Source organism: Mustela nivalis, assembly GCF_964662115.1.
Source record: "Mustela nivalis genome assembly, chromosome: 19".
NCBI classification, from domain to species: Eukaryota; Metazoa; Chordata; class Mammalia; order Carnivora; family Mustelidae; genus Mustela; species Mustela nivalis.
Window position 1 is genome coordinate 16,394,246 of NC_139038.1, and position 27,225 is coordinate 16,421,470.

General features: G+C 61.1%; 2 protein-coding genes across 11 annotated transcripts; both read right to left on the reverse strand.

Moving 5' to 3' along the window:
• Positions 1-38: 38 nt before the first annotated feature.
• HSD3B7 (hydroxy-delta-5-steroid dehydrogenase, 3 beta- and steroid delta-isomerase 7) lies at positions 39-3,391 on the reverse strand. 3 transcript variants are annotated; one of them, XM_082714411.1, is made up of 8 exons: positions 3,238-3,391; positions 2,739-2,906; positions 2,381-2,536; positions 2,032-2,140; positions 1,855-1,954; positions 1,500-1,662; positions 1,250-1,349; positions 39-1,046 (listed from the first exon to the last, which is right to left on the reverse strand). In XM_082714411.1, the coding sequence occupies exons 2-8, from the start codon at positions 2,902-2,904 to the stop codon at positions 944-946; spliced, it is 897 nt and encodes a 298-aa protein (XP_082570537.1). In that variant the 5' UTR covers positions 2,905-2,906; positions 3,238-3,391; the 3' UTR covers positions 39-943. The 3 variants fall into 3 exon arrangements, with proteins under 3 accessions (XP_082570537.1, XP_082570535.1, XP_082570536.1); XM_082714409.1 differs by lacking the exon at positions 1,250-1,349; XM_082714410.1 differs by lacking the exons at positions 1,250-1,349; positions 2,381-2,536 and having other exon boundaries at positions 3,238-3,374.
• Positions 3,392-3,826: 435 nt separating this feature from the next.
• Positions 3,827-27,225, reverse strand: SETD1A (SET domain containing 1A, histone lysine methyltransferase). 8 transcript variants are annotated; one of them, XM_082714278.1, is made up of 19 exons: positions 25,383-27,225; positions 24,436-24,600; positions 24,141-24,236; positions 22,068-22,338; positions 20,823-20,944; positions 20,363-20,592; positions 19,231-20,074; positions 18,295-19,080; positions 17,778-17,954; positions 17,568-17,655; positions 16,681-16,838; positions 16,436-16,523; positions 14,307-14,591; positions 7,423-8,478; positions 6,836-7,008; positions 6,637-6,747; positions 6,373-6,492; positions 4,737-4,874; positions 3,827-4,653 (listed from the first exon to the last, which is right to left on the reverse strand). In XM_082714278.1, the coding sequence occupies exons 2-19, from the start codon at positions 24,583-24,585 to the stop codon at positions 4,480-4,482; spliced, it is 5,067 nt and encodes a 1,688-aa protein (XP_082570404.1). In that variant the 5' UTR covers positions 24,586-24,600; positions 25,383-27,225; the 3' UTR covers positions 3,827-4,479. The 8 variants fall into 8 exon arrangements, with proteins under 8 accessions (XP_082570404.1, XP_082570400.1, XP_082570402.1 ...); XM_082714274.1 differs by having other exon boundaries at positions 14,307-14,645; XM_082714276.1 differs by having other exon boundaries at positions 25,344-27,225.

Genomic DNA, 27,225 nt, shown 5'->3' on the forward strand with positions numbered 1-27,225 from the left:
GCAGGAGGGGAACTGGAGAGGCAGACGGACACAGGCTGGGACTGGGAGCTTTAATCCAGGGCTCGGCTGGGTACAGCACAATTCTGTAGGAAGTCATTTGGGTGGAGAGGTGGGAAGAAGGGAAAACCTGCCGATTTGCTCAGGCGTCACTGAAGAGCAGAGAGAGCTGTCAAAAGGCGCTAAATGATTTTTGAAATAATGAAACTGTGACCCTCAGAGAGGGCCCCAGGTTGTAGGAGGAGCCAGAAAGGATCTTCAGGCCGAATCCAGGCCTGAATCCAGGCCCAGAGCTCAGAAGGCCAGCACGAAGCCCGTGGGACCCCTTCTCACTTCCTGCTTGAAAAGCCAGATGGGACAGGGCAGTTGAGAACAATCGGGCCATTGGACACTCCCCAGCCAGCCGTCAGGCCTGGGTCGAGAGTGAAGATGTGCCTGTGGCAAAACCCTGCCCCAGGACTTAAGAGGCGTGAGGATGCAGACTCACAGCTCGGCTCGTGGCTTAGAAGCATGGGGAGCTGCAAGGCAGGCGAGCTGGTGTAGCACCCGCCCCTCTGCCCCCAAGGGCTGGAGGGCCCTGGACCTGGACGGATGGACGTGCCACGCACCAGGCTCCAGGCCCCAGCTCCACCGTCACCGGGCTGAGCCCTCCATGGCCTGCACCCAGCGGATGGTGCGCGTCCGGCTGTCCTCCCAAGAGAACAGGGGTACATAGCCGAAGTGGCGCTGCGCCTTGTCGGTGCTCACGGTGAAGGTCGTGTTGGCCACAGCCAGTGTGTAGGGGTTGAGCAGGGGGGCGTAGAGAAACAGGGGCCGCAGCAGCCACTGCAGCAGGGCGTTGAGAGCGGCCAGAAGCACCAGCAGCCAGTAGGGCACCAGCAGGCGGGACTCCACGAGTCGCAGCCCGCAGGGGCCCAGGAACTCCATGTTGAAGTCCTCGTAGCTCTTATAGGGCGAGTCGTCGTAGCAGAAGTACACCTGGCCGCCCATGAGTGCCGCTCGCTGCTCCAGCTCCCGGGCCACCAGCACGTGCATCCAGGCCACATTGCCTGCCGGTGGGGGAAGGGGGCGGACGTGGTCCCGAGTGCCCTAGAGCCCACGGAGACGCTGCTCTCTCCTGGGCTGGCCCGTGTCCCAGGGGCCCCCGGAACTACCGCTCTTGGAAAGGCTGCTTTCTCCCCACTCGCCCTCCTGGGCCGGCCGGGGTGCGTGCTACTTCTTTGGGGGCTCCCGTACAGGGGCTGCCTCTCACCTCTCCTGGGGAGATGCCGCTCCCCTGACTGCTGTCCTGTCCTTGGCGGGTGACGTGTGTTTTACGTCAGCCTTCCCAACTCGCACGGATGCTGTTTCCTCTGGGGTTGGGCACACAAGGCCCACATATCCGGCCACTCTGGCCCATGTGTGGCTCACCCTTCGCTGGCCACGGCATACGCTGCCCACCCGGGACCACACGGGCCCCGCCCCGTCCTGAGCCCCCCCCTGCCGTGTAGCCGGGGCCTTACCCACGTAGACCCGACCGTGCTCCACGGAGGCTGGGATGGCCCGGAAGAGCCGACCCCCCAAGCGAAGGCCTTGGCGGTAGAAGTCCCTCATGATCTGGTGGCCTTCACCGTAGATGCCAGTGGGACGCAGGGCACACGTCACCAGGGGCAGCCCCCCATGGACCTGGGGGTGAAGGGCAGGCATAGCGAAGACCCAGTACCCAGCAGCCTGCCCTCTGGCCTGGCCTCCTCCCATGGGAGACGGAAGGGGGGAGGGGCCCAGGGCGGACTGCGAAGAAGTCCCGCCCGTGCCAGCTCTGCTGCGACAGGCGGCCCTCCCCGCTCCAGTTTCGGGTCTCTCCGCCTCCTGCCTCACCTCCCGACCGTTGGCTTCCAGGACCAGCTGCTCCGCTTGTGCCTTGCTGCAAGGATAGGGGTGGCTGTGCGCTGCTTCATACGGGGTGTCCTCGTCGCCCCTAGTTGAGGGACAGGGAAACTCTTAATGCTGAGGGGAGGTGGGTCTCTGAAAGGATTGAGGGGAACCTCCGCTTACCTGTAGAAGGGGTGGCCTTTGATGTTGGGCCCCACAACTTCCATGCTGCTCGTGTAGACCAGGAACCGTGTTCCAGTCTGCACACAAGCCTCAATCACGTTCTTTGTGCCTGGGAGAGGTGGTGGGGAGGGGAGGGTGGGCCTGAGCTAAAGCTTCCTCCCTCTCGGCGTCTCCGTTCTGGGTGAGGGCCCGGGGCTTCCTTCCCCAGGCCCGGGGGAGAACCACAGCAGGGCTGGGAGGGCTGCCGGGCGGCCGTGAGTGGGGCAGACGTGTCCAGAGGACAGGTTTCCACAGGAGAAGCCCAGAAATCAAGGTCAAAGAGGGGGTGGGGAGTAAACAGCCACCTCACCCTGTACGTTGACCTCGTAGATGGTCTCGGGGCTGGCCCTCCCGAACACATCCACCAGCCCGGCTGTGTGGATGACCACATGGGCTCCAGCCACAGCCGCTGCCACCTCGTGGGCCTGGGTCACATCCCCCTGGATGGCAGTCACCTGCACGGGCCCTGGGAGGGATGGGGGCAGCCAGAGGAGCATCAGAGCTGGGGCCGCCGCCAGCTTCTGGACTCAGCCCACACCCTTAGGAGCCACATGTTCCCAGTGTGACTCACTCATCCCATTTGTGCGCGCTGGACGATATAAACAGGCATGTTTTCCACCCTCGCGAAGGAGCCCACCCGCCCCCATATCCCTCCCCACCACAGTCACCTGTCTTCAGCTCCTCCAGCCAGGGACCCAGGTGCAGGTCAAAGACCCGCAGCTCCAAGAGCCGGGGTTCCCGCTGCAGAAGCATCCGCACCACATGCTCCCCCAGGAAGCCGCAGCCACCTGTGACCAGGTACACCAGCTCCCGGGCCTCTGGAGACTCGGCCATGCCTGGCCGGGGAAGAGAAGGGAGTTGCCTGCCGCCACCTACCCAGTGCCCGCAGCACACCTGTCGCTCCCAGCTGCGGCCTCCGGCCTAGTGGGCCGGAGTGGGGACGCCAGGGGCCCCGAGTGGCTCCGGAGCCTGGGCGTGGGCTGCAGCAGCTGCGCCACGGGCCGGCCCGCGACGGCGGTTACCGAGATAAGAAGGGTGAAGGCCTGGGGTTGAGCTGCAGGGGAGGTTCTGGGACAAAGTGGAGGAGGAGGTAAGGAGCGTTGGAAGGAAGGAGCCGGGAAGCGCGGTGAGGAGGGGAGGCCCCGGGCCGGCATCGCCTCCGCCTACCTGCAGCCAGTCCCGGGGCAGCCACACTGGCCACCGGAGGGGCTGTCTTCGCTGACTCCGGGGCTGGCCGGCCAACACACCGTCCCCTTCCGCCGCTCCTCCTCCCTCCTGGCCCATTCCAGGAACAGCGACCGGCCCGGCCTCCGCCCCGCCGCCCCCTTCCCGCCTGCCGTAGGGCGCCCCCTGGTGGCCACCCTGCACTCCGCGGGCGTCTGGTTCCAGCAAAGAACTTGAGGAACAGGGGGCTGGGGAAGCTGGAAGCTGCGGGGTGGCCCCTGAGGACGGGGCAGGTGCGGTGACCTCATCCCACCGCATGACATCAGTCCTCCCCTTTGGCTGGGTTTCCCGGGATGCCAGAGGCCCAGCGGCAGCTGCGGTTCTGGGAAGGGAAGGGGACGCCAACCTTGGCCCAGCTCTGGCTGACCCTGGTGGGGGATTTCTGGATGACCATTCCAGCCTGAGGGGCTGAGTCCGCACGTCCGCCCCCCAAACTTCGGTCCACCGCTGCCCTCTCTGGGCTTGACCAGTCCCCTGTCTTCAAACCCCGCCCCCCCCCACCTACTCTTCCCCAAAGATACTGACCAAGCACTTTTGTACAATAAAGTTTAATCACAATTATAAAAATGTGGCGTTGGGTTTGCACTATTAACATATGTACAATCCAGCCCCACAGGAAGGGCCCGCCTCCCACCATCCGGGCCTGGTGGAGCAGGAGCTTCCAGACGCCAGGGCGGGAGGGCGACCCACAGGGTCTGGCAGGAACAGAAGATGAGGCAGGGTTCCAGGCACGGAGTCCCTAGGACTGGGGGCACAGGGCCCCCCCCAGGGGGAGAACATGGCCACTGCCCCTAGAGACCCCTAAACTGGGGAGGGGTGCACGCAGGGCACAAAGGGGAAGTCCCCATTAACACAAAGCAAGGAGGCTATGCAGCCCCCCAAGAACAAGATCTGTACAGGCCGGCACCCCAGGTTTCCACAGGAAACAGCTGCTGGCAGCTACAAAACATTTACAGCTTCTTCTCCGCAAAGAAAAAAAAGTTAGGGGGTAGGTGGGTGGGGGCGACGGGGGAGGCAGAAGCTGCCTCAATGGACTGAGGCTCCCTCGCTGGGCTTGGGGCCCCCCAACCCCGTATCTGGAGACGGGGGCAGGTGGGGCCTGCAGAGCCCGCTAAGGCTGGGGCGCAGGGAGCTCAGGGCACCACGGGGAATAAATAGGGGCGCGGGCACCAGTCCTGCCCCACCTCAGTTGAGGGAGCCGCGGCAGCTCTCCGTGCCGCACAGACACGGGATCTTGTTGTCCTCCAGCGGGAACTTGTAGTCGTAGGTGATCTCCTCGTCCACGCCGATGGGCTGTTTGGAGTAAATCACAATCTTCTTCTGGGACTCGATGGTGATCACCTTGGCATAGCAGTTGGGCTGCGGGAGGGAAGGCGGAATGAGCGGCAGCCCCTGCCCTGGGCCGCCCCCCCGCCCCCGCAGACCCCCCCCACCATGCGCACCGTGCAGCAGTGGTTGATGAACCTCGCCAGGTTGCCGCACTTGGTGGCATCGATGATGGTGTCATGGTCCACCCGGAACAGGTAGCTGCTGCCGATGCCCTCCTGCACGTAGCGCTTCTCCCGCATGTCGGCCACCATCTGGTAGAACAGGGTGCTCCGCGGTCAGCTTCCTGCCAGACCACGCCGTGCCCCGGCAGCCCCCGTGAAGGGGCCCTGGACAGTCACCCGGCTACCACCCCTGGGGGCCACAGTGGCCTTTCCTGGACCTGCACCTCTCCTTCTGGCTCCCACCGACCCAAGGTGCTGACCGTCTGCTCCAGGAGCCCCCGTTCAGAGGGTCCCCCCAACCCCGACACCTCTGGCTGCCCTTCTGCATCTCCCAAAGAGAAGTCTGCAGGGCTCAGTGGGCAGGAGCCACAGCCCCTGCCTGGAGCCCCTGTCCGGCCCCCAGTGGGGCCCCCGGTCTACGGTGGGGCCAGGCCAGTTCCCAAGACAGCGTGGCCAGTTCAGAGGCTGAACCCCGACCTTCTCTTCTCCCAGGACCCTCCCCCCCAAACAGGCGCCCATGGGCTGCCACTCGCCACCTTCAGGGCCCACAGTCTTGTGCAAGGAGTGATTCCTTCTTCCCAGGAAATGGGACGCTCAGCCCTCTGCGCTCTCTCCTTCGGGGACCTCACTCTCTTCCGGCGCTTCAGCTGCCAGGTAAGTGCTGGGGACTCCTCCCAAGCTGCCCTCTCCAGCCAAAATCCACCTCGGTGGCGCTGCCGGGCGTCATCCTCTAAGTGTCCCCAGGGCCCGGCAACTTCACGGCCCGGAACCGAGCTCCTCGTGGCCACACAGCTGCTCCTTCTGCTCACTCCCCACCTCACTGGCAGCCGGAGATGCGTCTAGCTGCTCCAAGCAGCACAGAGAAATGACCACGTCCCCCCTTCCCTACTCGCCTGTCCAGTCCAGCCAGCGGCTTCGGACCCACAGACTCCTATTGGCTGCAACTGCCTCGTCTGGGCCACCTGGGCCCCTACGGGATCTCTGCGATGGCGCCCCACCGGTCTTCGCCTCTAGCTGTCCCCTCACGCTGTAGCTGAGGGGCCCACAGACTGACTGCGAAGCCTGTTACGGGGGAGCGCTTCGCCACAGCCTCCCTCCCCTTGCCGCTGGCCCCAGGTCACCCACACGGCTCCTAAGATCCGTGGAGTCCAGCCTCCACTGGCCTCCTTGGAGCTTGCGTTGTGGCCGTTGGCCCTGGTTTTTCCAACTGACCATGCTGACCTCCTTGCCCTCTTAAGACTATCCTGTCTCCGGGCCTTTGCACATGCTGTCTGGCAACGGGGAGCACTCTTCCCGTCACCTGAGTCTGGGAGTTCATCCTCCTTCAGCTCCTGGCTTCCACGTCACTGTGTGCCCACTGCCACTGCCCCCCCGAACTTCCCCTTCCTGATCGACCGAGTCACCTAGTTACCATCTAGTTTAGGAGCACCCCTTCCCGTCGATGGAAGGAAGGAAGCACAAGGAGGCAGGTTTCACCAACTACGCCGTGGAACCGGGAGGTCACGTGGAGCTTGACCCAGAGACGAGGTGCTTCTCAGGCCAGCATCCCGTGCTGCCACGTGACCGGGGGCTGGGTACAGGGCCTCACCTGGCGGATGTTCTGACCCACATACTCGATGACCATCTCGTCGGCCGCAATGGGCTCCATGGCAAACAGACCCCACTCGTGGATCCGGCTGCGGCCGAACCGGAGCTTCTTCTTCCGGAACTAGAGGGCGGAAGGCAGACTGTGCCGCTCAGTGCCTTGGCTGCTGTCCTCCGAGGGGAGGAGCATGCTTTCGGCCCCTCACCTCTGCACCCACCCCCAAGAGGCCAAGAGACTCTGTGGTGCAGAGGAGTCCCGCCTCCTCACCTTGAGCTGGTTCAGCTTCAGCAGGTCACTGTCCATGATGGCAGAGGTGCCAATAGCGCTCAGCAGCCGCCGCTGCTCAGACCGGCGCTCCGAAAGCACGCGGTTAGTCCCCTGCGACGCAAGCCAGGGAGCGGGGGTAAGTGACCGCAGGACCGTGGGAAGAGACGCCAGGGGGCCAGGCAGCAGGGCAGAGTCTTACCTGAGTGTCCGCTCCTTCCAGCTGCCGGGCCGAGACGGGGCACACGTCCAGGTACCTGTCCTTCTCCTTCTTGCTGATGGGGTAATAGCCTTCGCTGCGGGCGGAGCCTGTCTGGTGCTCGCGGGGCCCGTCCTGGGGCCGCCGCTTGCGTTTCGGAGTGCTCAGGTTGGTGAGTGCGGGTGTTAAGGAAGAAAATGGGTTCCTCGCCGGCCGGATCCCCGGGGCCCTCCCTTCTATCCTAGTCCCAGCCCAAGGAAAGGGTGACTGACCTTAGCCGGAGGTCCCAAGCGCTACTGAGTGTGAGCAGAGCAGACGGAGGAAGGACGCCCGAGACCTTACCTTTTCTGCCTGAAGAACTCTGCGAGGCAGAGAAGCGGCAGGAGGCAGGAAGGACAGAAGGGCCCGGGGGCCAGGGAGCTCCCCAGGCTGAGTGTAACAGAGAGCGCTGGACGGGGCAGAATAAACCAGAGGCTAGCGACAATCCGAGGGGGGCCACTACCCAGCTGTGCGACCCCAGGGAAGCCTGTCCCCGTCCCCAGGGCCTGCCCTCCTGTCCAGAGCAGGCCGGCCTCCAGGGCCCAGGATATTGGTGTGATGGACCCAGTGGGTGTCGTTAAGCCAGTCAGCGCCGCTCGTCTGCTGCAGCAGCCGCTCGTACGTGAGCCGTAGGTAGCCCATGTCCTCTAAGTCCAGGCCCGAGTTCCAAATGTCATACAAGATGGTCATCTGCTCAAACTCGCTGCGGGGCTCAAAGGTGGGGGGTGGCGGGGGCGGGGGCGGGGGCGGGGGCCGCCTGCGCCGGGCGTGGGAGCGGAGGCTGCGCCGCCGCACAGCACTCTCCCCCCCGCTGCTGCTGCTGCTGCTGCTTTCCGAAGACTCGGACTCCTCCTCCTCCTCCTCCTCCTCCTCCTGCTGCTGCTGCTGCTGCTGCTGCAGCGGTGGCGGCGGCTGCTTTGGCTCCTCCGCCTCAGCCACCACCACCTCGGGGGCCTCCAGGACTTCATCCGCTGGGGAGCTGAAGAGGGCCGCAGGGGCAGGAAGCGGCTCCAGGGGCCGAGGGGCCGGGGTGGAGGGCGGCGGCTTGACGGCCAAGGCATAGTTGTGCTCCAGGAGAATGTGGCTGAGCAGGGGGCCTGGGCGGTCGGCCTCGTCTGATGTCTCAGTGGCCTCCGAGTCGTCACCAGGAGGCAGGGCAGGCAGCCCGCGACGGGCTGGAGTCAGGGCCAGGTCGGCCAGCACCGCCAGGTCCACTTCTGTCGCCGGCTCTGGCTCCTCCTCATCGGCAGCGCGGCCGCGGCCTCCAGTGCGACTCCGCCCTGACCGGGCCACATCCTCGGGCCAGCTCTTGACCAGAGACGCGTGGTCCAGGGGCAGGTTTCGAATGGTCCGCTCTGCAGCCCGGGGGGCTTTGCGGGAGGCGGGGCCGGGACACTTAATCTGCGCTGGGGTGACGGGGGCAGGCTCGGGCGCCGGCACCTCCTCCAGGGCAGAGAAGGAGACGGTTTTCCGGCGTTTCTTGGGGGGGGGCAGGAGGGGGATCGGAGAGGAGGGGCGCTCGTCCGGGCGGGGGGCCGGGGCCGGGGGCCCCACCGGCGGCTCGGTGGGTGGCTGCGGCACACTGGGAGGTGGTTCCTCGGTGGAACCTGGGGAAGGAAGCACACAGGAAGAAGGAAGAGGGTCACTGACTTGGGCCAATGTCATCAGAGCAGACTCCTGGCAGGCAGGGCACCGGCCGGCCTCACCGGGGAGGCCGCAGCCAGGCTGCTGGCTCGCCTCTGCTTCGGGCCGCCACCTGTGCCCGCTCAGCCAACAGCGCTGCTTCCCAGCGGCGACGTCCTCGGCACAGCGGGCTCCCGTGGCAGGAGAGGATTCCGCACCTGCTCGTTCATACACTCAACAAACACTCACTGAGCACCAAACAAGTCGAGTGGACACTTTCAAAACCCTCACAGAGCTTACAGTCCGATGGGGACAATGGCAGGAAACAAATGTACAGCCGACTGTGGAGAGTCGGGACAGGGGCCCTGGAGAAACACACGCTTAGGCTCTAACCTCTTCACCAAGACTGAACTACGTGCAAGGAGTAGGCCCCCAGGCCGCGACCGTTCGTACCGGTCACGCTGAGTGATGGGCACGCGGTTAACCCTCTCTGATTTACAGTATCCGTTATTTCAACTACAACAATGTTCTCTGTTTAGTGATGTGAGAAAGGTAACAATGTAAGCAGCTGAACCTCTGTACGAAAACACTGAGCAAAGTCGGCTTCCTTCCCACCACCTGCCAAGCGGTGGGAGGCTCCGGAAGACTCCCCTAAAGAAGCTAAGGGTGAAGGTGAGATCCCAAGGATGGGGGACAGCCCGGGGAAGGGACACACCCTCTTGAGCAGGGGGCGCTCTCTGTCCGGCCCCCCGGACAGGAAGCACATCCTCCCTCGGCTGGGACTCCCAAGTCTGCTGCTGAGTGCGGGGCTCTAAATACAGCTCGAGACGGACACCACCTCGTCTCTGGGGCAGACCCTGTCTTGCGGACTGACCCTCTCCGCTCCTGGGTTTCGGCCACCGGTACAGGCACAGCTTTGAAACCTCCCTCCCCCCTCCTGCCTACTGGGAAGGCCACATGCGGCTTTCGGCCCCAGCTCAACGCCATCTTTGTGAAGGTTACCCCAACTTCTCGAGATGCTGGTAGTAACTTCCTCTCGGAACCAGAAGGCCAGGGGTTCTCAAGTGCCAGGCTTCAGGGTGGCGGCAGACTGACCACTAGTATTTTGTGTCAAGCATCCATCCAAGACTTTCACATATGCTAAGTACTCCCTTCATTCCCCACAACCACCATGTGAGGTGGGCACGATTACTGGACCCCGCTTACCAGTAAGAAAACTGAGGCAGAGAGGGGTTAATAACTGGCCCAAGGTCCTAGAGCTCGCAAATGCCAGAACAGGGTCTACCCAGACGGCCTGGGCTGAATTTCGAGCTCTCTTCAACTGCCCCTCACGGCCCTGGCCACCCCTGGGGGTGGCCACGCTGTGGGACTCCGCGGTGTCCTGTCTGACACCGGGCCTGACCCAGGCAGGCGGTGACTGACCTGTGTCCAAGACCTCAGGAGACGGGACCCAGCCAGACGCCCCGAGCAAGGCCCTCAGCCTGCTGGCTCCTGACCGTGCGGACAGCAGCGGGGAGCCACTGCGAAGCTCGGGAGGTCCGGGTGCTCGTCCCAGGCTCTCCGGTTTCTCCAAGTCTCCCTCTGTCTTCTCCTCCTCTCTGTTTGGGGCGGCCCTGCCTTTGACCCATCCCCCACCTGAGCCACTGAGCCCGCTGGAAACCTGGCTCTTGAGGAGAACGGATTCCCCTCGTGGCTCGGCTTCTGGCAGATTTCTCCTTTGCTTCTTATTCTGAAAGAAACCCGTCCAGTCGATACGACTCCCCGAAGCCGAGGTTTCCGTGACATGACCTGCCCCACTCTGTGCGCAGCCTACATTAACGGATGACCTCCTGACCCAAGCCGGGCCAACCAGAAGCTTCCCTGAGAGTAAGGATCTGCGACAGGAGTGGCTTTCTCCGTGGGGGTGGGCAGAAGGGCAAACCCATCCGCAGGAGGAATCAGGCGAGAGAACGAATCAGACGGAAGACAGAAGAACAGCAAGTCCCCGAGGCGTCCGGGTCCCATCTTCGGGCTTCACCAGACAAGCGCCCTCTTGGCACGGGGCCACATCCCTCTACCCAGCTCCCGCTGGGAACTCGCACAACTTCACTGTTCCCTAAAAGCCAGGGGACTTGCCTTAACTTCCTCCTCCTCTGCCAACTCTGTCGTCTGGCCGGGACGGTCCTCCCCGTGGTGCCTCCTCCGGCGCTCTCCCTCACTCGTCTCAGCGGCCCGCCCTACGCGCGCACATGACCTTCGTAACCCCCGGAATGGCCCTGCCGGGGGCCCCTGCCCCCGACGCCCAGCCCTCCGGGCACAAGCCTCAGGTCCTTTCGGCTGACCCACCGGCGGTTCCATTTCCCCCCTTAGAGCCCCCCTGCCCTGTCACCTTCTCCTAAGCGAGCGGCTCCTTCCGTGCCTGCCCGCAGGGCCCTCGCCGTCCTCTCCTTCCACAGCACCTTCCGCAGCCTTCAGCCACTGCCGCCACCCTGGAGACCCCCCACCCTGACTTCGCCTGAACCCCTGTGTTTCTCCTCCCCCACCCGACTCTCAGTCTTCTCGAAGGAGTCGCAAGCCCCACCCACCTTCATCCTCCTCCCCGGTTCTCCTCCCTTCCCCGCGGCTACTCCTCCCCCGCTCCCTGTGCTCAGAAAATGCCCTTCCTTCCTACTGCGGGGTGAACCCGGGGGTCCCTGGGCACGAAAGCCCACATCTCTCTGTTCCCCAATTATGGGTGCGCCCGCCCACTCCCAGGAAGGCCACCCTAACAGGTGCTGTGCTCTCTCCTGGCCTGTCTACCTGCCCCTCTGCCGGCCCTGAATCTACATGCTTAAGTCTCACCTTTTGAGTTTTTGAAAAACGAACCCTCCACCAACCCTGCATTCTCTTTCGTTTCTCTGTTCCCAGCCAGGTGACCTCAAGCATGTCACTAAGCCTCAAAGTCCTCATCTGGAAAGTGGAGTAACAGACGGTGTGTGTCCTGGATGAGGAAGCAAACCCCCGGTGTGCCAGGCCGAGCGCCCGGCGCACCCGAGGCACCCGAGAAACGTTTGCTAATACCACTCATCACAGCCTCCCGGCTCTTCTTCACGGAGCGGTCTACCTTCCAGAAGACTGCTTATCTCTGTCGCCTGCTCACTCCTTTCACACCCTCTAGCTTGGCTCCAGTCTGACCCACTCTACTGAAGTGATAAGGTCACCAGTGACCCCGTAACTGCCAAACACAGCGGAAGCTCTTCCTATCTGACAACCTCTCCTTCGGCCTGCTGATACTCACCACTCCGGCCTTCGGAAAACCAAGCTGCCCCGTCTCCTTCCCGTGTCGCCGACCGCTCCTGCGGGGCCTCCCCCAGCTCCCCTTTGCCCACCAACCTCGCACAGGACCGGAAGGCGCTGGCCCCTCTCTCGTGCACACGGTGTTCCAGCGTGTAAATGCGCTCACACCCACAGCTGCCCTACTCTCCAACATCTACCTCGTTTCCAGCCTACTGCTCTCTCCAGACCCTCCGATCCCGTGATCCAACTGCCTGGTGGCTGTTTCTTACCAGAAGGTCCCGAAGGCACACCAAAGTCAAGCCCAAGGAAGCACATGAGCTTTCTTCTGAGTGCCGGTTCTCTGCCTTCTCTTCCCTTTCCTGGAAAGTTCTTTAACCAAGCAGTTCACCTCCTCCACTTCTCCCAAACCCTCATCTGCTCTTCAACTCCTCACACCTCGCTGTGACCAGCGCTGCTCTGGTTCACGCCCTCCGCTTACCTACATCTCTTCCAGCCTCACGTGGGTCACCCTACCTCCTTCCTCACCCTTCCAAATCCCCCCTTCCCACCAGGATAATCTTTCTGGAGAAATGCAAACCTGACCATGCCCCACTCTCTCTATCCGCCCCACTGACAGCGACACCCTCTGATCACCAGCTCTTCTGTGACCAGTGGGCTCAGGAAAGGCCGGGGGAGGCATCTGATTAATGAGACCCTCAACTTCTCTCATGAGGTCTACACCGGAGCAGAGTCCAAGAGCGCTGGGAGGTCTTTACGTGGGCACTGTTCATCTCAGATCACAGGTTCTCGGTAACATCTGAGAGGGGTCTGGAAGGCCAGCGCGAGTACACAGCCCATCTTGGAAACCGCCTTACTCAAACCTTCCCAACACCGTCCTAGTCCAAGCTACCACCACCGCTTGCCTTACTTACTAACCGGAACACAGACTCTGGCCCCTCTCCTAGTTCTCTCTGCACCGCATCTTTTCAAAACACAAGTAAGATCGCCTCACTCCTTCCACGGCATTCCACTGCCCTCAGGATAAAGACCCAATTCCTACCAGAGCGACTCCTCTTGTACAGCCCAGTCCTTGCTCACCTCTCCCGTTTCAGTCATTCGTTCCCCCTCACTCCCCACCATCCAGAAGGTTTTATGCTTTCTGACACGCTATTTCCTCCGCCCTCAGGGCTTCTGCACATGCTAACCAAGCCCGGCTGCCTGCTCTGCCTTGACTGCAGCCCAAGAACACTTCAGCAGAAGACACCAGCAAAGACATGCCCACAGATGTGCTCAGGTTCTCCGAGTGCCCTGTACCTCTCTCTCATGGGGCTTACCAGCTTGTCAGCACAGATTTTCTGAGATACTTATTACTCAACTAAACTGTCTCTAGCCCATAAGCTTCAGGAGGGTGGGAACAGGGCCCTTCGTGCCTACCGCTGCGCCCCTGCAGCTGCCCTAAAATACAGACAACCCTAGAACAACACAGGTGCAAACTGTGCGGGGCTACTTATACACATGCTTTTTCTGGAAAATGTGATAGAGTATAGTAAATATTAACTTCCTTATGACTTTAAAGATTTTTTTTCTCAAAAAAAATTTTTTTTGGGACGCCTGGGTGGCTCAGTTGGTTAAGCAGCTGCCTTCGGCTCAGGTCATGATCCCAGCGTCCTGGGATCGAGTCCCACATCGGGCTACTTGCTCCGCAGGGAGCCTGCTTCTCCCTCTGACTCTGCCTTCCACTCTGTCTGCCTGTGCTCGCTCTCACTCTCTCTCTCTCTTACAAATAAATAAATAAAAAATCTTTAAAAAAAAAAAAAAATTTTTTTTTCTCTTGCTTACTCTCTTCGCAAGAATACAGTACACGATACGTATCACATGCAGAAAATGTGTTAACTATCTGCATCATCAGTAAGACTTCTGGTCAACCGTAGACTATTAAGAGCTAAGTTTTTGGGGAGTCAAAAGTTACTGGTGGATTTTCAACTGCATAGGGGGCCAGCGCCCCGAACCCTGGCATCGTTCAAGGGTCAGTAAGTAAACTCCACTGCCGGAACACATCACTCAGAACATAAGTTAGGTGTCCGTGCTATAAAGGAACAATCAAACATACAAATCCACAAGGCAAAGTAAGGTGAAATTAGCTTCCAAGCCAATGCTGTTCAAGCTGTCTTCTACCTATCTGTCCATTGAATCGCCTGTAAGTACACAACACGTTAAGGCAAAAGCTCAAGAAAAATTAATAGGAAGAACTTGTTAAACTGGGGATTTTCTCCTTACTTAACTTAGAGACCATGCTGGGCCGGGCAGGGCGGGGGGTGTTGCTGAAAGAGACCACTGCTGTCCGTATTAGCCAGACACCCTGCTCCGGCTCAGCGAGCCACTCCCGGCAGCACGGTTTGAATGTGGCCATAAACGTCTCCAAGGGAGGACAGGCAGGAGATGATGACTTCCGGCCAACGTGTATGCTTTCAAACAAAGTCCCACACTGGCATATCATTCACAAACACGGCCCCGACGCTCTCACAAAGACAGATACAAACATAAACAAAGACCAAAGCACCCGCTGGGCACCACCCACCTGCAGGTCTTGCTGGAGACTTCTCCTGTTCAGGGAGGGGTGTGGCTGGGGAGCCCGCGACCCGCTCGGGCTCGGGCTCTTCCACGGGCGCTGGCGGGGGTGCGGGGACATCTCTGGGGGGAGGTGATGCTGAGGGTATGGTTGCCGGCTGCTCCTCTTCCTCTTCCTCTTCCGAGGAGGACTCAGATGATGATGAGGATGACGATGAGGAGGAGGAAGACGAGGAAGACGAGGAGCTGGATGAGCTGCTGCTCTCGGAGTCCGACGTGCTGTCGCTCTCACCATCTGAGTCAGCATACAGAGAACATTTGGAGGACGAATCGCTTTCCCCGTCCTCGCCTGGAAATCCAGAAGGGGCAATCAGGCGAGGTGGGAACACCCCTCACTTGGTCAAGCCATGGGTCCATTCACTGACTCTACTACAGACTGGTTAGGCTCTGCGCCAGGCGCTGGGAAGTCCGACCCTCAAGGAGTTAGATGAGCAGGCTATTGGTTCACAGCGGGACCAACTTCCGTGTGGAAGACCAGGAGAGTGTGGCAAAGGGAAGTCCTGGATTCCGCCTGAAGATCCAGGCAGGGGAGGGAGCCCCAGGCAGGAGATGCTCCAGTCAAGGAGGACAGGCAGAAATGAGGGCTAACCGAGGCGCCAGAGGTGAGGGAAACGGGAGCCCGGACACCGCTAAGCGCTCTGCGCTAACTACCGAAGACGCTCCCGAGGTGGGTCTCCGAGAAGCCGCCTGGAGAAGACTCGTAAGAAGGTTCCAGGTAAAACAAGCTCTCTACGTGTTGCACGCTCTACGCCCCCAAGAAAGGGAAATATGGCGGAAGGGCTTCATAAGAAGGTAAGAATTACGAAGTGTCTGAGGAACACAAGCGGATGAATTTAGAATAGATGGTGGTGGCGGCGGCCTGGGATGGGCCTGGAGCGTGGCGAGAGGGAGCCGAACAAATAAACAGGAGCTAGGTCATAAATGGCCCAAAGTACCGGGCTGAGGAGTCACCTTCTAGAAAATAGGGAGCTAGAAATAGACTTTATGGAGAGAAGCCGCAGGATCAGGTGTGCGCAGAAGGAAAGAGAATTCTGTCTGCAGACTGGAAAATGGACTGGCGAGGAGGAGGAATGAACCAAAGGCAGGGGATCCGTCAACACTGCTGCAGAGGACTCTAAGTGAATCTTCTCACTTCTCTCAAGTGAGTCTTCTACGACAGGCCAGCAGGACCAGAGAAGGCAACAAGTGCCAGCGACACGGAGGCGGCGAAACGGACAGACAGCGGTGACCAAGCGCGTGTGTGGCAGTCTCCCCGCGTCGAGCAGGGGACCCCACCCTCTACCTTCCTGAAAAGACAGCCTCACAGATCATCGCTCTCCCCGCCTGGCCTCTGCTGAAACGGCACTTCTCAGAGGCACTCCTTCTCCAGGAGCTCTAGAACACCCCATCTTTCCCCGGCTCCCCCACCCGTTACTCCCTACCCCAGTGACCTAGTTTCTCTTCTTCAAACCACAGATCTCTACCCAAGGCGCTACTACTTGTTCATTTGTCAAGTCTCCTCCTCCCCTCCAACCGATCCCAAGTGTCCCCAATACCTAGAACAGGGCCTGGTACCGAGTAAGGGCTCAACAGCTAGCTCTGAACAAGTGAAGGAGAAGCAAGACTAAACCATGTAGCCCAGACTCAGCGGATGTGGACGGACTAACGGGTGTCCAGGTGGAGAGTGGAGCTGTGTCTGGTGGTGGCAGCTGAGGGGGGAGAAGCACAGCTCGGGGCAGGGCTTCCAAGAGCAGCGCTCAGAGCAGAAAGGCCCAGTCTGGTAGTATCGGGGGCAGCAGCGGAACCCAGACCCCTCTTCTTGAGGGCCTGGGAAAGTAAGTTAGTTCTGCTGTCCTGCTTTCAGGAGAGAACTATGTGTCCGCACAGGAAGCAAGCAGAAGGGAGCGGCCTGGGTGTCAGTTACTGTCTACAATGGACCAAGGCTTCCAAAAGAGGGGACTAAAGGAAGCTGCTTTGGGGAAGAGCAAAGGAGACCAACACATCCAGCATGAAGCTTCTGTGCACTCAGCAAAGGAGGGTCAACAGGCGGCGAACCCGTTCTTCCCCAAGGCAGGGCTCTACCGTCCCGTCTGTACTTACCATCTGACGCTTCCGTCTCCTTCTTTGCCGTGTCCATGGCTTCCTCGCGCTCTTCATCTTCTTCATCTTCCTCATCCTCCTCCTCATCCTTAAAGAAAAGGACAAATGGGGACTCACAAGAACAAGACAGCGCTCCTCCAGGAGGCACAGCTATCTGGGCTCCAGCCCAGGGAGGAGCTGGTGATGGGGACGGGAACTCAGGAAGCTCTTGGCAGGGAGTGGGCGCCACGGCCCCTGCGCCTCACCTTCTCTGAGGAGGACTCCTGGGACGCCTCCTCCCCTTCGCTGTCCAGAGCAAAGGCCTTGCGGTGCTTGCCCTGGGTCTTGCTTCGCTCTTCGTCCCGCTTCGGGGGCTTGGTCCCCGGACGCCCAGGCTCTCCGGCCTCCTTGTCTCGCTCCGGGTCTAGGCCCAGTTGAGTGGCAGTTAGAGAATTTACCATCAGCAACAACAGTTCCCGTTCCCCTGGGCTGAGAGGAGCCTTGCACACAGCACTGCTGACCTTTCTGATGGTCCCACAACACAGACCTCATTTTACAGACAAGAAGCGGAAGCTCAACAGAGAAACACAAAACCCCCAGAGCTACCTAGCATTTTCTGTAGTTCAACCGCACCACACCTGTTTCACCTTTCATCCGTTTCTGGGTCTGGTGGAAGAGGGAGCAGACTGGCTACGCCTGCCCCAAGAAAACAGCACTAAGACCAACGGGTCTCCAGGGAAGCCAATCAGACTCAGTAAGGAAGTTCCCTGGCCACATAAGCCGCCAACCAACACCTCACACCCAGGCAAACTGGAAGGAAGGTTGGGGAAGAGCTTAAGCCTTAGACGGAGTAAGTGACCTGTTTGACCTCGACACCACAGGATTCTAGATGCTGAAATTACCATTTCTGTGTTACAAGGGAGATACGAAACGGGACATTGCAACCAGCACACCAGAGTAAGAACCACAACCAGGACCCAGGGATAACCCTATCTTAAGCTTCCCGTACCTCTCAGCACCGCTTCAACTCCGCACCGAAACCTCGACTTGGCCACTTGGCCAACACCTACCCCCCCTTCTCGCTGCTTCCAGCGTTCCTGCCCGAAGCTGGCAGCCCCTTCCCCTTCCTGCCCCCCCCGGACTTCCCACTCACCATCTTCATCTTCCTCAGCTGGAGTGGAAGGACGGGGCCTCTTTTCTTCGCTGGCCTCGGAAATTTCTGAAGGCTCTTTTCGCTTCACCTGGAGCGTGGGAAGAGATGTTGGGAACATTCATGGTTCCCAACCACCCTCTACTTACCCCAAGGGAGAGAGGTCCCCACCCCACCCTCTCCTCCCTATGAAGCAAGATCAGTTCTAGGTACCTTGAAAGAAGGCAGACGCAGGGCCCCTCGCAGCCCTGATCCAAAGGCGAAGGCCTCGATGCCCGTGGTACCCCCGCTCTTGGCCCAGTCTACGAGGGACAGCAGGCCCGGCTCTTTGAGTTTTGTCTTCTCTTTATCCTCCTCCTTGGCTTGCTGTTTGGCTGCGTTCTGGAATGGCTGCAGGCAGTAGGGGGACTGAGCCCCGGAACCCAGGCGCTCCCTCCTGCCTCCTGCCTGAGAACTACTCCCAGGTCCCAGGAATACAGAAATGCATCTCCTCACTCCTCTATTTGACACAGATCTATGCCACACCTCCCGTGCACCAGCCCCTGTACAGCGTCTTCTCCAAAGTCTGCTCGTTTAGTCCGCCCACCTCACAAAGCAGCTACTATTAGCCCCACTCTACAAACGGAAACGTTGAAGATCGAAACTCAAGAGATCTAAGGGCCTTACAAACCAGAAATCTACTTTCTCCCACGGAGCCCCAAGGTCTCCCAGGCCAGGCAGCGCCCCTCACCTTGGCCTTCTCTTCTTTGCTCTCCCACCACTGGTCAAAGGCCCCAAAGGCCACATTCTCCACCATCTTGCGGTTGAGGTCTCGTTGCATGATGCTCTTCATCTCTTGGACAAGGGTGGCCAGCACACGTCCCACAGTGCCTGCCGATGGTAGGGCCTTGCCCTCCGCCAGCTCTGCTTCCTCCCTGGGAGGTAGCCGGGCCTCTTCTCCCGAGACCGAGGAGGAGGGCAGGGGCTCGGCTGCCACGGGCAAAGGCAGGTGGTAGGCCTCCCGGGAGTAGGCCCCTCGGCCTTCCTGCCCTTGTGTGTACAGAGCATACGGTAAGCCATAGGCTGCCTCTTGGGGGGCTGGGAATGGGAGGAAGGCCTCCCCAAAGGCTCCACCAGGGGGACCAGCTGAGGCAGCAGTCAATCCCTTGCCCTGCCGCAGCTGGTGAAGCCGAGTTAACATCTGGGTCTGCATCTGGAAGGACATGGGCATCCCTCCCCACTGAGCCCCAAGTCGATCCATGAGCTCTAGGGAGTTCACAAAGTCATAAATGTGGGGGGGTGGCGGAGGAGGTGGGGGGTACTCGGGGGGTGGCGGCCCATCAGGGCGTGGTGGGAGGAGGTAGGCAGGCTGGTGGGGAGGGTACCCAAGGGGCAGAGAAGCCAGGTAAGGAGGGGGAGGAGGGGGCGGAGGCGGCGGCGGCGGCGGCTGCTGGGGGGGTGTTGGGGCCGGAGGGGGTGAGCCGCCCCTGTCATCGTCGGAGATCTCCATGTCCTCTCCGGAAGAGCATGGAGAAGCCTGCAGGGACGCAGAGGCGGGTCACGGAAAGCGTCTGTCTATTCCCAGGGCTGTCCCTCAAATCCGTTCTCTTGCCTAATTCCCTCCCCCGAAGGGTCCAACCCTGCTTGCCGGATCCCAGGCACCTCTGCTGGCTGACCCCAAGCTCACCTGGTTCTGTCCATTGGCCTTAGGAGACTCCCGGGTAGCCCCGGGTTCCCCACTCCCCGTCGGGGCCACGTCCTCAAAGTTAGCCGGGGCTGGAGGGGGTGTGCAGGGACCGTGACCTGACCCCGAAGGCACCTCGCTCCCTGAGTCTCTAGACCCCGGGCCTGCGGTGCTGTTCTCTTCCTCTTCCTCTGTGTCGGAGGCCAGGAAAGAAAACTTGGAGCGCTGCTCCTTCAGCAACATCTCAATGCGGGAATCCAGGCTGCTGTGCTGAGCGAAGGGCACGCTCTCATTGGTGGTCTCTGGGGCCGGGGAGCCGGAGCGGGCAGGTGAAGCTGGGCGGGGGGAGGTCCGAGCTTCCTCTCTCTCCGGGCTGGGCCCCCCCCCACCCCCGCCTCCACCAGGTTCTGGAGGCTCCGGGGGTGGGGCTTCTGAGGCAGGCGGCCGGTAGTCCTGGTCAGCGGGCCGGCTGGGCTCAGGGGGCAAGTAGGAGGTGTAGGAGGGTGGGAAGCGCTCAGCTGCGTTTTCGGCAAAGGCTGCCCCAGCGGGCTCCTCCCGAGTCGCCCGGCGGGGAGGGTAGGAAGCGTGGCGCTGGTAGCGATTCCAGCTCTCGTAATACGCGGGGTAGCTCGAGTCAGTCCCGCGGAAATGGGAGGACGACGAGGAGGACGAGGACGACGAGGATGAGGAGGAGGACGAGGAGGAGGAGGCGGCAGTGGCTGCAGTCGTGGCGGAGACAGCTGTGGAGGTGGTTGTGGGGGCTGAAGATGCGGAGAAGTGGCGGCGGGAGAAGGAATCTTGGTAGCTGTTCTCCGAGCGCCGGGGCTTGAAGGAGGTTGAAGTGGTGCTGGAGAGAAAGTACAGGAGTTAGCTGCGCTCAGCTCTGGAGGACCAAACCCTAGAGTCCTGGTTCTCAGGACTCGAAGCCCCTCGAGACACCGCCCCCAAAGAAAAGTCTAGATGCTCTTGGGTTTCTAGCTAGACAGTGAGTTCCCCGAGGACAGGGATATGTTAGCTGAAGCCACACCGAAACCAGGACAAATGGCTCCCAATGCCCTTTTAGAGAGACTCCAGGTATCTTCTTCCCAGTGGCAACTCCCAGAATCTGGGGGTCCCAGAGGTGTTCATTCTGCACCTGCTGGAGTAGGCAGAGTCCTGAGAGTAGGGGGTGCTGCCCCGAGATGTGTAAGGGGTTCCTTGGGAGGACTGAGGGGTGAATTGGCCAAAGGAAGATGGGGTGTCTTGTCGGCTGCTGGAGAAGCTCGTGTCCTGGGAGCAAGGGGTGCCATTGCCAGGAGTGCCCACACCAGCGGTGCCCGCCGGGTAGGCCGCCGTGTCAGACGAGGAGCGGCGGCGGGATTCGGTCTGGAACGGCAGAAGCAGAGCAGGGAGAACAGAACAGATCAAGTACCACGTGACAACCTGTCCTTTCCCAAACCAAGAGCCCCAATTCCCCGTCCTCTGAAAGCATCTCAGCATCTTTTCTCGGTTCTTGCTATCCTCAACAGGGAAGTCCAGAACCTCTCAAATACCGTTCCTGGCACCCGAGGACCGTGCCCGCGTGGCTAGGGCCACAGCAACCACAAGCTACTTACTGTCTCAGGGGCCGCACCAGAGCCTTGGAACTTCTCACTCAGGGCCTTGCCCCCGGTGGGCACTGTCTGAGGGGTGTAGGAGCCGTTGACTATCAGTTCATAGTACTTCATCCGCTGCTGTCCTGGAGGGAGGAAGAGGGGAACCATCAGACTGAGACAGAGAAACCCCTCCTCCCCGATCTGTCGTTCCCACTTCTTCCTCAGACCTCCAGTTTCCTACAATTTCTTGGCGTCTTGGGCTCAGGGACTCCAGCTATGTTACCTCTATCTTTGGGACCTCCTATTTCGTCTCTGCCTAATGATACTACAAACGACATACTGAACAGTGCTGTGCAGCTTATAAATAAACACCTCTATTTATCTTACGGAGTTGGATATCACCAGGAAAGAGAAGCACCAGTACCCCTATTTTATAGGTTCAAAGAAAATTGACCTGCACAAAGTCACAAAGTTGGTCAGTGGCAGACGAATTCAAACCCAGATCATCTGATGCTACATCCCACCATGCTCTTCATCCTATAAACTAAAGGTGGCAAAATGGCAGCCTGAGGGCTAAATCCAGGCCACAGTTATCTCACTTGCCCAACAAAATCTCTTAAGAAATTTGGGGGAGGGGGTTGCAGCACTTAAAACCCTGAGATTGCACACAGAAGCCTAGATTTGTGACTTAATAATAAAACAGTACTTGGCAATATTGGCAATATTAGTCCTCATTCCCACTTGCAAACTGGCTAATGCCGACTAACAGCTGCCTCCTTCCGTGGCGCGTTACTCCCCAGGCCTCCCCAGGCTTCCCCAGTCCCTCGCTCCTCCCTATGGCCTCTGCACGCACAACCCCAGGCTGCTTCAGTCCTCTGCACAGGTCCCAAATTCTCGATCCCAAATCTCAAAAACCCAAGAACCTCAAGCCTTTTTTGGAACTTGACCTCAATATCTGATCTGAGCTGGGGGGATTTACTAGCTTATACCGATCGTACCTAGTGTGACCCTTTGTACGTTTTCTTACAAATACGGTTCCGTGCTGGCCTATACGATGCTACCCAACCTTGCCAAAGATCACAAACACACGCAAAACACACAAAAAGCCATAATCCCTCTGTAAAATTCTAATTTCAGAAACACACCTGGCCCCAAGAGTTTCACGGAGGAATCATGAACCTGATCACGTGCCCGGCCCACACAGCCATTTGCACGTACAGTCTCTGCGGGAGCTCAACCTTAGGCAGCAGGCAAGAGAGCCCTCACCTTTGATGTCGAGCTGGGCATGGATGATGTTGCCCATGACGGAGGTAAGGTGGAGGTTTTTGACTGTTTCCTTGGCTCCCCGAGTGCTAGTGAAGAGCACGCGGGCCAGGCCCAGGTGCTTGCGAGTACGGGGGTGAAGAAGGATCTCTACCTCTTCCACCTCACCGTACTTTCGGCACATATCCTTCAGGAAGGTCTCCCGCACGTTGTCATTCAGCCTCGCGAAAGTCACTTCCTTCAGTGGGATCTGTCCGATATAGAACTCATCCAGCTGTGGAGAGGACAGGAGGTTTGAGTGGGGTCTCAATACTGACCACGGTGCCTTTGCCCTTTGGGAAGCCTGGTCCAGAGAAGACCTGGAAACACAGGCAAAGAAACGGGGAAAGGGCCCCAACAAGACTGACCCCTCTCTGCTCTGCCTTCTTGTCACAGAATACCACAAGAACCAAGAACATACAACTGAGAAGTACGCACACGCGGAAAAAATTAATTGTAGAAACTCACTCACTAGTTTACCTTTTGCCACGGACTGAACAGTAGGAACGCAAAGATGAAAAAAAATAAAGATTTTGGTTCAAAAAAGCAGATAAGACAGACACACACAGTCCCAAGAGGACACAAATGTCATGTGACATGAGTGTCGACGGGGTGTCTGGAGGCCCGGTGAGTGCAGGTAGGGAAGAATTCGTAAAGAGGGTGTCACTCATATAGGCTTTTTGGGGAGCGAGAGTTCACCAGGTGACAAGGACTGTAAGACACAGAACTGTAAAAGTACTTGGCATTTCACAGGAGCTGTAAAACGTACGGTAGCGAGGAACACAGGTGTACACGAGGAAGGCAGGAGATGAGGCATGGCCAGATCAATAACCGTACGTGCCAACGCACAAAACATGGACTTGGCAACGAAAGTAATGTAAGAATAAAATACAAAAACACACGGCAGGGTGCAACACGAAACGGGAGAAGAGAAAGCGGCAAGGAAACCCAGAAAAATGAATATGAGAGTCTGCATTGAAAAAACAGCAATGGAAATAGGAAAACTAAGATAAAGCGAAGATCAGTTTAGGAAAAGGAGTCAGCAAGCCTAGGTAACGCGTTACGTAATAAAGAAGAGGGCAATCAAAGGATGACTCCCAGGCCTCCCGTTTCTGCAGCTGAGCAGACGGCTAGCGCTCGCCAGTAAATCTGCAGCTGACCAGACGGCTAGCGCTCGTCAGTCAAAGGGAGATGGAAGGGGTAAAGGTAACTTGTCCCCCGTCTCTTGAGTTTGCTGTGTCTCCGGGGCCTCCAGATGGAGCTGTCCCTCTCCAGGCATACAAGTCTGGAGTGGAGAGACTGAATTTGTCTGGGAACAGAAAACTGGAAGTCACAAGCACGGGCATGAGAAAGACGGTCCCGGGAGCGTACAAGGTGATAAGAGGTGGGGGGACCTGACAGAGAACTCCCTACAAATGAAGGAGAGTAAAGAGCGAATGGAGCAACCAAGAACCACCCGTTTCAAGGGCCAGTCCACGGCCTGATGAGAATCCTGCCCAGGCAGGGAAACGGGAATTTTCTGAGGGAACGAGATGGAGGATCACGTGGCAAAGGAGTGCTAAGGACTCCAACGAAGGCGTCCCCAGCCTGTCACTCTGCTGAACTGTGGAGCAACTGGGGTCCTGCACCAGGGCGCCTGTCACTCTGCTGAACTGTGGAGCAACTGGGGTCCTGCACCAGGGCGCCTGTCACTCTGCTGAACTGTGGAGCAACTGGGGTCCCGCACCAGGGCACGGTCATGCTGTGCGTCTTCTGGGGGTGCCCCAGGCCGGGTACAGCAACTGAACATGCCTGCACTTCCCCGTTCAGGTAGCCAGCACCCCCGCCGGGAGCACCTCGCCTGCACCTTTCCACGACTCTTCTCCAGAGCGACTCAGTGTCCCCGCCTCAGAGATGACACGATCCGGCTGCCACCCGCAGAGACGAGCCCCCGTCCCCTGTACTAGCTTCTGCTGAGACGCTATGACCAGGCCGGCTCCTCCGCACGCGCACCCACCCATCAAGGGCCACCGCACCCCGAGTCTAGCAGACACCGACCTTAAACTTGGGGACCGGGAGGGAGAAGTCTCTGTTTTTGGACCTGACGTGGCAGCGGGGGTCCTGGAGGTCTTCCACGGGTATGTACTTCGAGTCCTAGCAAGAAGCAGGCACAGAAACAGCTGCCGGCGAGCCAGGCCGCTGAGCTCGGAAAGCGCGTCGGCCGCGCGCGCAGGAGCAGGGGCAGGAGCAGGGTCCCGGCGGCCCCTCGTGAGAAGGCGGGCCGCGGGCAGGAAGGTCAGGCTGCCCAAGCGAGCTGACCGAGCGCCCCGCGGGGCACGGCCTGGGCACTCACGTTGACGCTGAAGTGGACGCCATCGTAGCGGTACACCTTCTGAGAAGGCCTGCGCAAGGCAGGGTCCAAGGCAGGATCCACGATGAGCTTGTAGTTCCGCCACTGGAAGCTCGGGGCCTTCTGCCCATCTCCCCCGCCTTCCTGATCCATCGCTGCTCATCTACCCTGTTCGCAGAGGGGGCAGGCGCGGGGCTGGGGCTGCGGCCCGACTCCCGGCCGCCCCTCCCCGACTCGCCGGGACGTGGGGTCGTCCCCTCGCCGCAGTGTCCACACCCCGCCGCGACCCGCGGCCCCCCAGACGCCCCCCGCGCCCGCTCTCACCACAGCACCCCATCCTCTCCGCACCTCCCAACTCTCCCGCAGGCCCCCAGGCCCGCCGCGCGCCCCCTTCCCTCCCCGCTCGGCCCGGCGCGCGCCCCGCTTGGCCCCAGAGCCAGACCCCTCCCCCGCCCCCTGGCAGGCCCCGCCCCCTCCCGCCTCCTCACCGGCCAGCGGCCCGGGCCGAGCCCGGCTCTCGCTCCCACACACCCGCTCGCGTCCCCGCGCCCCGAGCCTCTGGCCAAGAGGTGGCACCTCGTCGGGGCGTTGGAAACACCGCGAGACCGAGCCCGAGACCCGGCTTCGGCCCCGAATCGGGGCGGGGGGGGTGGGGGGAACGCGCGCCGCTGCCCTCTCCTCCCGCCCCGGCGCGATCGGCCCCCCCATCCCCGCGCACGCGCGGCGAGGCCTCACTCACCCGCTCGTGGCGAGCGGCTCCCCCTCCCCCCACCCCGCGCGGCACCTCAGCGGCGCGAGGCGGCGGCGGCGGCGGCGGCGGCGGCAGCGCGAGACCCGGCCCCGCAGCGGTGGCGGCGGCGGCGCCCCCCCACCACCACCTCCCCGGCGCGCGCACCAAACACCACCGCCACCTGCGTGAGGCCCAGCGAGCACAACGTCTACATTCGCACTTTCGCCATGGGTGCCGCCAGGAGATCCACGGGGCCGAGGAAAGCGGCTTCGCCTCGGCCGGCGCCCTTTAAGGCTCGAAAGGTGCGGCCCAGGGAACCTGGAGATTGGCCGCATTCCCCGGAGAGTGGGCTTCACCACGACTATCCAGCTGCTTTGGCCAGGGGTCCTTGACGAATCGGCGGCGACGGAAGCGGCGACTAATCCCTGAGGAAAGGGGGGCGGGGCGGAGGGGAGGAGGCCAGCCAGAGCTGGGGAGATTTGAGTGGTGCGTTGAACAGGCGCAGATTCGTCAGGCGGGCGGGGCGAATCGGTGGACGGGATGCGCGCTCCTTCGCTCCTCTTTCCTGCCTCTTCCCCGCGCGGCCAAAGACCTAGAAGGCTGCAGATTCGCCACAGGTTCTGGCCTCGCTGTCGCCTCCCTTCACCCGTCTTGGCGGAGTCAAGAAACGAACGCCCGGTTAGCCAAGCCCTGTTGGCAGAGTCGGCCACTTTATCGGGATCTGTCTTAGTAGCACAGCTTAGGGGAGGCCCAGTTCCGGCCCCGGGTAAATGGCTACGGCCCAACGCTGCGCTCGGAGTACGATGAGAATTTCCGGCGGAGTATAGGGAGGCCCGAGTAATTCCGAGGAAGAGCCGACCTAGCGAATCTGCGGACCCTCCTGTGGGCGGGGCCGAAGCGCCGCGCGCAGAGGGCGTGGCCAGGGCGCGCCGAGCCCGGCGTCGCGGGGCGCTTCCGGTCGGGCCCTCCGAAGGCGGGCGGGCCGGGAGGGGGCGGCGGAGGCGGAAAAGTACAACCGCCCGCGGTGACTCAGGCCGTTGGCCTGGCGTCGCGCGTAACGCGGGGCAGGTTCTCCGGTCGCCACCGCCCCGGGCCGCTCGCTGAGGGGCCCGCACGGCGGACTGGGGGGACTGAGGCCGGCAGGAAGCGCCTCTTGCCTGCTCTCGACCCTGCGTCCGCGGGCAGTCGAGGCCGCCTCAGTGCGCTGACAGGGCGGGGGCGCCTCGAAGCCCTGGAGCGGGTCGGTTCTCCGGGCGACGTCCCCTTGCCCCAGTTTTCAGGTCGGGGTGCGGGCAGGCCCTGAGCTACGCGGCCCCGGCGCTCGAGGGCAGCACCGGCCGGGCGCGGGGTCACCGGGCCGCGCGTCCCGTTCTCGGCCTGGGACGCGGGACGTGGTGGTTTCCGGGGGACGGCCCTGCCCGGGGCCCTCGGCTCGAGCTCGCCCGTATTTCGGGCGCGTTAGTCCGTCACCGTGTGACCCCGGGCCGCTCCCGGGGCGGCTCCTCTGCGGGGCCTTAATCCCTGCCCCGGGGGCCCGTGCGGGCCGGTCAGGCCTGGTTCACGCGGACTCGCGATTCCGAGGAGAAGAGAGCGGACGGGCCCGGCCGAGCCTCGCGCGGAGAACGGCCGAGAGGACTCGAGCCCCTCGAGAGCTAGAGGAACCGGCGCGGAGAACCGACAGAAGCGGGGGGCGTCCCGCGGCTCCGTCCCGGGCCTGGGCTTGGCTCCGGCGGGAGCGGCCGCGGTAGAGGGAGTCCACGTCTCGGCTCGGGGCGAGCCCTCCGTTTCCTCAGGCCTGTTTCCCGGGTTCCGAGACGCGAATGGTAGAGACTGGTCCCCCGAGGGGGCCTGAGCGCCCGGAAGGGCACCGGGAGCAGCTTGTCGGAACCCACCGGCGACGGCGGGAGACTGGGCGCGGGGGCACGACTCCGCGTCGGAGTAACTCGGCCTCCCGGCGAGGAGCGTCAGGAGCGGTCGCGCCCGGAGCCACGCCGCCCCCAGGGACCCTGCTGCCACCGGCTCGCAGGAGTAAGTCACGGGGGCACCTGCCTTTACAGTCCTGG

Bases quoted from the DNA above. Each gene is read 5' to 3' on its own strand.
- HSD3B7 (XM_082714409.1), bottom strand. From the start codon at position 2,904: ATGGCCGAGTCTCCAGAGGCCCGGGAGCTGGTGTACCTGGTCACAGGT. The intron at 1,955-2,031 runs GTAAGCGGAGGT...TCCCTCAACTAG, and splicing joins AAAGGCCACCCCTTCTACAG to GGGCGACGAGGACACCCCGT. The intron at 1,047-1,499 runs GTAAGGCCCCGG...CCCCACCGGCAG, and splicing joins GCACGGTCGGGTCTACGTGG to GCAATGTGGCCTGGATGCAC.
- SETD1A (XM_082714274.1), bottom strand. From the start codon at position 24,585: ATGGATCAGGAAGGCGGGGGAGATGGGCAGAAGGCCCCGAGCTTCCAG. The intron at 8,479-14,306 runs GTGGGTGGTGCC...TTCCTTCCCCAG, and splicing joins GTCTCCAGCAAGACCTGCAG to GTTCCACCGAGGAACCACCT. The intron at 6,493-6,636 runs GTGAGGAGGCGG...TCCGCCCTCTAG, and splicing joins TGAAGCTGAACCAGCTCAAG to TTCCGGAAGAAGAAGCTCCG.